The sequence below is a fragment of the Liolophura sinensis genome, chromosome 9 (assembly GCF_032854445.1).
Source record: "Liolophura sinensis isolate JHLJ2023 chromosome 9, CUHK_Ljap_v2, whole genome shotgun sequence".
Lineage (NCBI taxonomy): Eukaryota > Metazoa > Mollusca > Polyplacophora > Chitonida > Chitonidae > Liolophura > Liolophura sinensis.
The window spans coordinates 7,416,084-7,426,557 of NC_088303.1; the positions used below are offsets into that span (position 1 = coordinate 7,416,084).

General features: G+C 39.9%; 1 protein-coding gene across 1 annotated transcript; it reads right to left on the reverse strand.

Annotated features, from left to right (window-relative positions):
* Window positions 1–767: 767 nt before the first annotated feature.
* On the reverse strand, window positions 768–4,317 carry LOC135475897 (growth hormone secretagogue receptor type 1-like). Its single transcript, XM_064755847.1, has 2 exons — window positions 4,208–4,317; window positions 768–2,978 (listed from the first exon to the last, which is right to left on the reverse strand). Exons 1-2 carry the CDS (start codon window positions 4,266–4,268, stop codon window positions 1,855–1,857), a joined length of 1,185 nt encoding a protein of 394 aa, XP_064611917.1. The 5' UTR covers window positions 4,269–4,317; the 3' UTR covers window positions 768–1,854.
* Window positions 4,318–10,474: the final 6,157 nt, after the last annotated feature.

Sequence of the window (10,474 nt, forward strand, 5' to 3'; positions counted from 1 at the left end):
CCCATCCCCTCCCTGTGTGCTTTTCGGGATTGTGTTTGCGCGTGTGTTTTGTTGTTGTTGTTTTTTTTTTTTTTTTTGGGGGGGGGGGGCGGATATTTGCTCTGGAGAGGTAAAGTTACATGTCTCAAATAACTAGCGAGATGCTTAAAGTAGAATACCAGGTTTCTAGGTACATTCTTCCTCTTCCGTGAAAAAACGTTTGTAACACATGGGTCACAACAATGACATGTCAAAGCATCAACGGAAAGTAAATCACTAATCCACGGTAAATCACGATATCCACGTAAATCACGATATCCACCGACTCATCTAACACAACAGTCAACGGGACACACAATTACTGCTTCAGTCAAAGGTGCTATTCAAATTTGTCGGCGTATAAGGCTAAAATTTCTGGAAGCATTTGTAAACATACATTTGCCCTGTTTTTGTTTTATTTTGTCTTTCTTTTTGATTAGCGCTTTGTAGGTAACCGTGGATATTTGTCACAACAACCCTTGTGAATTTTGAAGTTGCCAAATTCTTCAGAATCAATAACATGGATCAGATTACAAATGAATAACACGTACTGTAACATTTCTTTTTTATTTCCCCTTTACAAAGTATATAACACGGAACAGATGCCATAATGGGCAGAAAACGCACTTGTGGTTATAACAATAACAATTACAGCATAAGTATATCGCATCTGAAAAGCATATATATATATATATATATGTGTGTGTGTGTGTGTGTGTGTGTGTGTGTGTGTGTGTGTGTGAGTATTTTATAAAATGCAATATATGGAATGTATACCAAAGTCGTGTGACACAGTTTCAAGTATAGTACATACCTTTTATCAGTAGATATATATTTCAACTTTCAGAGTGCGATGCAGCCTGTTGCCGTTCAACATAAACCCCTAAAAAAGATACGAACCCAGAGAGAGATTGCTGTACAACGTTAACAACGATACCATTTGGGAAACTGCAGTCTTGGTAAGTGCTGCTGGTGGCTGCTGAGCAAATGGCGCGGACTGGCTGGCGTGTGGTGGGTAAATTTGAACACTATTATCACCGGGAAATCTTTTCACCCCGGTGCCAAAAAAAGGCCTCTCTTTTTCTAACTTTGTCTTCTCTTGAAGACGATACTTCTGATTACAATCTAAAATAAGCACCTTAAGTCACGAAAAACATCAGCCTGTCCTAGTTCATTATCAGTACTCATCTCGGGAGGCTGCTATAAATAATAAGGCTCCACGGTGGATGTGACGAAAAGGAATCCATTCATCCCGACTTCATTCATAAATGTATGTAATTAAATCGATTCTATACCAACCGCAGTTGTTTCAGTGGCTTTTCGTAGGAGCTAGTGTTTGCTCGTTGGTCACAAACTGTGTTAAACAACTTTGAATTAAATCACGCAAGGCAAACTATGCACTTAATCTCGGACCGTAAAAGACAAAATGTTACAAAGAAAAACAACTCTTAATCTCTGCATGATCAGAAGTTCTATGTGAAGTTTCGGACGGGTCATGTGATCAAAGCATCAAGAAGAGCTTTAACATGTGTATTTAAGAGGTGGTTGAGTTGCATTTTGTACTTTTGTGTTTTTTTTGTTTCTTAAATCTATACACATTTACGTAATATGCGCTGATTTTGTTACTTTGTATTTTGCTTTTCAAACATCATGCATTGCAGGTATGCTAAAAGCATTATTTCCGTAAAAAAATATTTGCACCATTCTTTCGTGCAGTTCATATTAACACAATACCCAATGCGCAAATATAAATGTGTTCAAATTTCTCACAGTTTATACTTGACTGGTCAACAGCATACAGTGGAATCTGTCACTGCTGTGGCCATGCTTATTTTTTTATAGACATGTTGTCTTGCAAGTTTCGTGAGTGGTCGCTTTGCGTTTTCCTGACTTGGCTTCCAAATCAACGTTGATAGCAAAGCCTTCTGTGGTTGATCGAATCAGAACACGAAACGCTGTAATTTGTTTTTTCTCGCCTTCACAACTGATTTGTCCACTGAAGTGTTTCTTTATATCCTGAACGTCTTGTGCAGAGATTTCGCCGTTCTTCTTTTTGTCGTCGACATGTAATGAGGCATACAGAACTGAGAAATCATTTCGAAACTTCCTCTGTTCCGAGGATGTAGAGTCTGCTCTATCACTGAATCTCACTGCAGGCATCATTGCCACAGCTCCATTTTCTGCCTTTTTGAACTTCACAACGGGAGGATACGAGGACCTAAAGCCCTTTGAAGCACAACCAGAAGTACGCTGTGTACAACAGTCCGGGCGCCTGCAACGGCATGTATGGAATATCCAACGAAGCTCAGCACGAAACTTCCGGGAAACAAAATTGTATAATATTGGATTAAGAGCGTGATTTAAGTAGAAGGCAATACGAGCGGAGTATACAATAGATAAATAGTTCTCCAATCCAAGGCTGATTATGACATCATTTCGTACAAACAGATGCCACAGGCAGACAACACGATAAGGCAAATGACTGACAAAGAACACCAAGACGATGCAGATAACGATGTTGATTCCTTGGCGGCGCTGTCGCATTTTCTCTCTGTACGTGTCATCGTACATGTCGGACGGGTCGCAGGCTTTAGGTATGAGCACCCTGCCAACCCGACAATACAGCACCACCAGGATGGCGAACGGTAACACGAAAAACACAACGGGGACAGCAGTAAGATATAACTTCTGCCATGAATACTTCATCGGGTGCCGACAAACTTTGATGGGCGTGCCGTCCACCCATTCCGAATCTCTGTACACAGGCAAGATAAGGAAAGGAAGGGAGGCTAGGGAACACACGATCCAGATAACAGTGATGTGCTTGAATACGCGACACAGGGCCTCGTTGCTTTTGTGGAGTGGCTGACATATCGCTTTATATCGCTCAATGCTTATAAATAGAATGGTGAGCACAGAAGCTCCAGCAACCACGTTTTCTAAGAAAGGTACCAGCTTACCTGAAAACAGAAAACCACAGCTATGTCACAAAAGACAAATTTTCTTACAAGTATCTAGTTACCTAGAGCGTACGAATAGGCGCAATGAATAAAGTTGTTGACGAGATGGGGATATATTTTATCTGTCTCTCATGAGATACAGATAATCCCTTCCTCGCCATTCGATGTTCACACAAAATACCTTTTTGAATATGTACAGTGCAATGAAACTGTGATTGGCGGAATGGAAATTTTCAATTCAAAACTGTTTTAGTAACATACCAGATCTATGTGAGGGATAATATAGGTTGAAACACCTAATGCAAGTGTTCTTCAAATAAAAGTCACATTGGAAGTTTTGATCACCTATGCCCAGAATAACGTTGTACCGCGTCTTCCAGTTCCTCACTTCCGACCATTAGCTCACGATCCCAAGACTTTTGTCAAAGGGTTGGTCGAGGTGATTTTCATTTTTGTTCTTCCAAGTATATAACTACGGTTATATCTTGCCTTGTGTAGCTATTTATTATTCTGATTAACGTTTTTCCTTGCTCCCAAATAATGTGATGGCGTTCAAGGCTATTTGTGCTAAACTAGCAGCACCTTGGAGTAATATCGCAGATACTTCATGCTGAAAAGGTCTCATTAGATATTGCTTCAAAAAAGGATAATAGAGTGGCTTGCGAAGAGCTAAATTAGACCAATACGTTTTGCTGATTTCAGTAAATAAAACAGAATGCGTTAATTGCAGCAAAATGACAACTGTGAGTGCCATTTTTGTATTAGTGATCAAAATAAAACTGTTAATTAACGAAAACGAGTTAAAAACAGAATGACGTAAGTTCTTCCCGGCTGACCATGGGATCAAGCAATGTGGATCAGAAGTAACGTCACGCTGTTTACGCTTTCTGGCAGTTAGGGTTCACTGTGATAACGGCCAGCTGAAGAATATTAGAGAGCATGCCAAACTGACACGGGACTACAATTTGGATACATAGTTCGTCTTTCAATGGGTAAACTCGAATTTTAATCTTTACCAATGATATGTAAAAAGTTGTCATAAGAGACTATTATTTGGTTACATTCATGCATGTCGCGTCTCAGTTGGTTAACTAGAATTTCAATGTTAACCAGTAATATGTAAAAGTTCTGATAAGGGACCGTGATGTGGTTACATTTATGTATGTCGTCTTTCAATGGGTGAACTAGAGTTTTAATCTTTACCAATAATATGTGAACAGTTTACTTACACATAGCCTCTCCAAAATACCAGACATCTTGTGAGTAAATGTCCACCCAGGCTGTTGGCATGCAGACTATGATAACGAGTATATCTGCCACACACAAGCTGATCAAGAAGTAATTCACGGACGTTCGTAGAGTTCTTCCACGCAACACTACCAAAGTGACGAGAGCATTCCCGACGATACCAATGATAAATATGAGAGTGTAGAGGACGGTTAGAGATATAACCAAATAAAGCGGTGGTTCGGGAACTGGTGAACTTGTATTGGCGCGCCATTGATGTGTGCCGAATGATTCGGTGGAGTTTCCATATCGGTTGCTCATGTCTGCTCGCTACATCGGGAGTGAGGTCTCGGAGAGCTCAAACACGACTGGCTGTGCGGCTCGACTGCGCTATCTGACTGACAGAGGATGAGGCGCAGGAACTTAAGGTTAGCCGACTGAAACTCACCACTGTGTCAGGCGACACTGTTAAATGGTAATGAGTTGAGCATATCAATGGTACATTCGGTTCCTTAAAATTCGCTGTTGGCTGCTTTACAGAAGAGAGTTGATCATTACACGCGTCCATCCTTAGACACCATTGTATCCTTCAGAACGACACTTAATCCGTAGGGGATTTAATATGAAACAACCAACGAATAAACTTATTGGAAGTGAGTCGTTTGTAAGCTAGCTAATCTCATACTTGGGATCACTGCCTCCACTGTTGGTTCACTAAACTACGCTCCGCTTAAGCCAGACGCCAAAGGGAGTGAGTTAAGTAGTAGATGTTGACCCAACATATACCACTTAATACCCTTGACAGTGATTTATCGGCTAGTTCAACAAAGAAGGAATCCGGCTTCTTTCAAGGCCGAAAAGAAACTGTCTTCACATTTATTCAACGGGGCATTTAGGTAATTTTTGCGAACTTGTTCTTCCATTTCTATATCCTCCATAACTACCAGAGCCAACCTGGTGTACTCTAAAAAGGATGGAATATCATGATTTCTGCATAAGCTGAGGTTATTCTAACAGCAAATAAGAACCACCCACAAGCCACGTTATAGGGACTTAAATGAACCTAGAAACCAAAATGGTCAATCATTGCTGTAACTTCGGATTCTGGAGCTTCAGTGTATTGATCAAATTAAAAGCACCTGTTAGGGAATAGGTGAATCCTAATTAACTGCCTCGTTGTAGTCTTCCTGGACACAGACGTTAAACGATAAAAATTCAGGACCGTGACATAAATATCGATTACTTGCGACTACCAACGGTAAACATAATTGTAAGGTTCATTATACTGGCCCATTTCTGTATTTTCATGTGAATCAGGCAATGGGTCATTATCCAACACTAACTCCCCAGGGACTGCCTTTATTATATCATAAATAGGATGTGAAATTGCATAGTGTTCTTATTCGACTCTGAGCTTATCCTTGAATTATCATTCTTATCTGCCCGTATGTACGTTGGCCTTTTTAGATACGAAAGACTCTTGTGTAAAATTATATGGTGTCTTCAAGTTACGTACTGACTCGTCCAGACAATGTTGTAATAAGACATCGCATGGAAATAAAGACAGTCTAGACATCTGTAGGCACACGTGTTTTACACATTGTCGACATAGTAAATTCTTAGTAATGTGCATCGCTATGCGACACATCTGTGTAGGGTCAACAAATCAATAACGTAGAAATATATTTCGACATATGATGAATCGTCTTTAACAACGCCTACGTCACTTGAAATATACGTCGAAATCGGAAGGAGCCTATGCAAAAGGATTGAGAAAACAGTTTAACCTGATTTCACAATAATATCTGTCTTAAGGCAGAAGCAGGAAAGATGTTAGGGACGGCCATAACTCACAGAGCAGAAACAATTTCATCCGGTCATCTGCCTGTCAGGGGCAAGGATTAACAAAGTTGTCACAATGGCTAACCTCAGACAATAAGGGCGTCCGTGTGTCAGAATGACGCATGAGTCGGTTAGTTAAACATTTAGCAGTCAAGTGTGAACAAGAGGAAAGAAAACTAAGATACAGGGTTACCTTGAGCTGTCTTAGGGACAAACCGTGTGAGAGGGCGTCAACCAAAATGGAAATTCCGGGTCATAAGTGTAGCACCTAGCGCATAGCAATCGGCACAAACTATGTCCAATTTCAAAAAAAAGAGAGGAGAGTATTCCGTATAGAAAATTTATTTAATAAAATAGTTGTTTACTTTAAAATGGAAGAGTATATAGCCACATTTAAGTTGATAGAGATTAATTTAAAAACAAACAGAAAAATCTGATACACGCTATTCGAAGCACATATTTATGTATAACAACACGAGTGGCAGTGAGAATGAAAATATGGCTTTCTGATTGGTGGAAAGGTATGTTGGATGTGAAACAAGTCAGTTTATATCATCTACTTACCCACAATAAGCCTGTGTGCGAGTTGAAAATTGTCAAGGTAATAGTTATTGATCTCAGTAGTAAACACAGTGTTATCGATAACTCCTGTTGCTAAGAGATCTAAGAAATGCTGAACCCCTCAGGGTTTTTAATCTGGACTCTTTTTAATTTTACATAGCATGTCAGTTTTTAGTGCACCACGGAGATTGGGTTATTTGCTAAAATGTAGCTTTGCCACTTAGCCACATGATCGAGTGCCATCATTAATGGCCAGATTTAGCTCGAGGGAAGGGAATAGGCATCCGCGGATAACGTCAAACTTCATTTACGCTAATTCCAGAGAAATAAGTAGCTATCATATATGGGTGGGGGAAAAGGTGGTTAAATAGAAAATGCTAGTAAGATGTGCACGGCCATTGGTCATCAACCGAGCGGTTTTTCTGCAAACCTAAACTCTCAACACTTTGACCCTCGGCAGATACCAGGGGGCGCCGCCAGGGGGCGCCGCAAACTTCATGCTGTACCACATATTTTTGTTTCCAGCCAACGAGCACGAACAGGTGGACAAGTTTTTTGACATACCTTACCACCGAGGGATGCATGTTGTGTCACATAACTAAAATCAGTGCACGCGTGAAAATAAAATAGACCATAGCTTGGAGAATAAAGCCAGGGATGCAGCAATAGTGATAAATTGGTTCCTCAGCAGTGTTTGTCTTAAGTAACACTGGTTTCACAAATTCCAGTTAAGGTTATGCATGAATGTATCCTTACTTGTCTGTGTAAACATTTATTCATTTATTCTGTAGTGGTTTACAACACATAGTGCATATTGGTTGCTATGGTAGTTACGCACATGTAAATCTAATTCTACTTCGGCTTTGGATATTAAGGGTCATTCTTAATACGGTTACAAAACCCTTTTCTATCGCTAAGAGAGGAAAGAAGTTTTAGCACTGTTTAGTGACTTGTGCCTTACTCAACAGCGATCAGGTTGCTGAATTAGGCAAATCGTGGCCTTCGGACGTAAAGTTATACCCAGACCATAGGGAAATGAGACCGACCATTTAGCCCCATCGGCTACGATCTTGAACAACCGATTAGACGCTAATTGGTGTTAAACTTCTTTTCACGTAATATATCAATTCTGTTCTAGCGTATATGCTGAAAAAATTTTATCAGAAAAAGGTGACAGAAAGAATAAAAAGTATTCTATGTTAAGCAGACCTAATGAAATGTGATCGATATTCGGATTGTTTTTAGCTCTGTAGGATAGCATGGCCTCATCTGAGCTAAAATCCGATAGTGTAAAAGCGTCTGTGTTTTGTTTTTTCATAGAGAAATAGCTATGTCTTGATTGCGCACACGATCCTTTTTTCCAAGCCTGATAAAAATTACCGCATGGCTCCAAGGCTTCTCCGGTACAAATACGTTATATCACTGACAAAGATCTTACGTCTAAAGGCTGGAAGCATTATATTTGCACTCAACATATTTCCTTTTGAAGAAAATATGTGGTGTCCTTTAGATCGTTTCCCACAGATGAAATCATTAACCTTTGCGAGAAACGTGGACATTTTTCCAGTTATAGTCTGCCATAGATAATACGACGCGTTCGAACGAACTCAGCCACAATTCGTTACGGTTGTCTTGACCAGCAACTCATCGCTCTTCCTTACGGTCCACACTTCAGTTGGGTCTTGGTTAGGTTGGGTTTTAGGGTTATATGCGGTATAAGGTTAGGATTACAAAATGTTCTCTTGATTGTTTTCCATTGCATCTTGTGTGTTTATGAGCTTTCTTACCTGTTCTGCCGTAAACATACCAGACGTTTCTTCGTCAATACCAAAGTCTACTCCTGTCATAACCATAACAAATTCTGTTCTAAAACGAAAATCAACTTCAGCTGAATTCCGTCATCATATAGAAAGCAAAGCACATATGCATGTGTTTGTTCAATCAAGCCGTATCGAACACAACTCTAAAGGTAACAAGAATAAAGGCCTATATATTTCCATCTTAATCAATAACCGAAATAAAGCTCTGTGGCAACTTCAACAAATGGCGTATTTATGTATTTATTTATTAAAATTATGATTTACGCCGTACCTAAAATTTTTCATTTATACAACGGCAGCCACCATTTGGGACAAAACTGCATATAACTGGGGGGGGGGGGGGGTGAAAGCCGGAAATATGCCAGTAATACCCCAAGTACAGATGATTAAAAGGCAAATCAAGGTTCTGGTGACGTAAGTGGAAACAGCTGCGTTCTCGAGTTTTAGAGATGACTCGCGTCTGATTGGTCAAAATTGATAACATGGCGACGATTTTGATTTTCGCAATCTATGCACTTTGTGTGCTTTGAGTTGCAATTTCTGCATTATGCGCCATCACAAAGACTAAATGATATGCTTTTTAACTTTGTTTGGAGATTTCATTGGTGCATTTTTACATCTCATGTTGTCTTTTCTTTTAAGCAATTTTCACGAATGAATATACCTTGAGGCAAATAAGTACAGGGAACAATAGTTTGCAAGTAAAGTCCTTTCACGGTGTGGCCATACTGGTAAATAGATGTTCAGTAAAGAAGTATTTATTCGTACGATTATGAGTACTGTGTGCTAGGATAGTCATACTATATTGACTTTTTAAGCAAAACGAACTTTTCAGTCATGTATTGCGTTGCGTTATTCGTTGCAGTTGCCACGATCTTCCTGATATGACTGCAATACAATGTATACAGTATTACAAAGCTGTATGTGTGCTTGTTTGTTTAGCCTGACCAACGCTGCATCTCTGCATAGCAATTGTCCACATAGCTCAGTATAAAAGATCATACACTTTACCCCTGCAGCCACAAACTCTCCAGACCAGTTGTTGTACAACAGATGTATATGCAATATATGTTGGCCTTGCTTAAGCGGGGAGCTCAAATCCAGCTGATGCTGGCTTCCTCTCCGGCCGTACGTGGGAAGGTTTTCCAGCAACCTGCGGGTAGTTGTGGGTTTCCCCCGGGCTCTGCCTGGGTTCCTCCCACCATAATGCTGGCCGCCGTCGTATCAGTGAAATATCCTTGAGTACGGCGTAAAACACCAATCAAATGAATAATAAATAAATTGCTTAAGTTTTTTGAGTCTCTAGTGCTAGGGTTGCTGGAGGGTGGGCGCGTTGCTACTCTATGCTATACTTTTTTAGTAAGTTGTATTACTGCATAAACCACCATTCTTTTGGTGGATAAGCATCCCCAAGGCCTGGATCTTTTGTGTTGTTTTAATGTTAAGTATGATAACAACAAACGTCTTATAAACTGTTGTTAACATCTCTGCCTTTTTTACCTAATTCTGCCGAGGCCGGGCCGTTAGGGAGCGTGCAATTTGCAACTCTTAATGCATTTTTATGAACAGTTATAACAGCTCTGACTGAGGTAAACTGACAAGAGACCGGTTTTCGACGCTTAAGTGTGATCATTTACCATCTACCATGCTTTAATCTCACTATGCTGCACATCTTTAATTATATCCTATATATTTCTTCCATAGCTAGCTATCACGAATTGGATTGAAACTTAAGGCCAATGTAAGCTAGTGCCTTAAAGCGCTTTCGGCATGTTTCCTGGATTTCTGTGCTGGCACCGTCATCTGTGCAGAGTTAATAGATGAAACAAAATGGTGACATTCAATTACTGCAAAGATAGCATCAAAACACAAGTATTTTAATTATCACTGACACATTATTACAGATGGAAAGATAAATCGGCAATCAGTACCGCAGGAGACTGTACTGAGTGAACAGCCACGGAGCAAAGTCATATTTTAATATGAGTAGGTATGTTTGCTGTAAGTTTATTGAAACTTATCATAAGCTTTAAATAAAATGTCATT

Coding starts and splice junctions, on each gene's coding strand:
- LOC135475897 (XM_064755847.1), bottom strand. CDS start 4,268: ATGCCAACAGCCTGGGTGGACATTTACTCACAAGATGTCTGGTATTTT. Junction 2,979..4,207: donor GTATTTTGGAGAGGCTATGT/GTAAGTAAACTG, acceptor TTCTGTTTTCAG/GTAAGCTGGTACCTTTCTTA.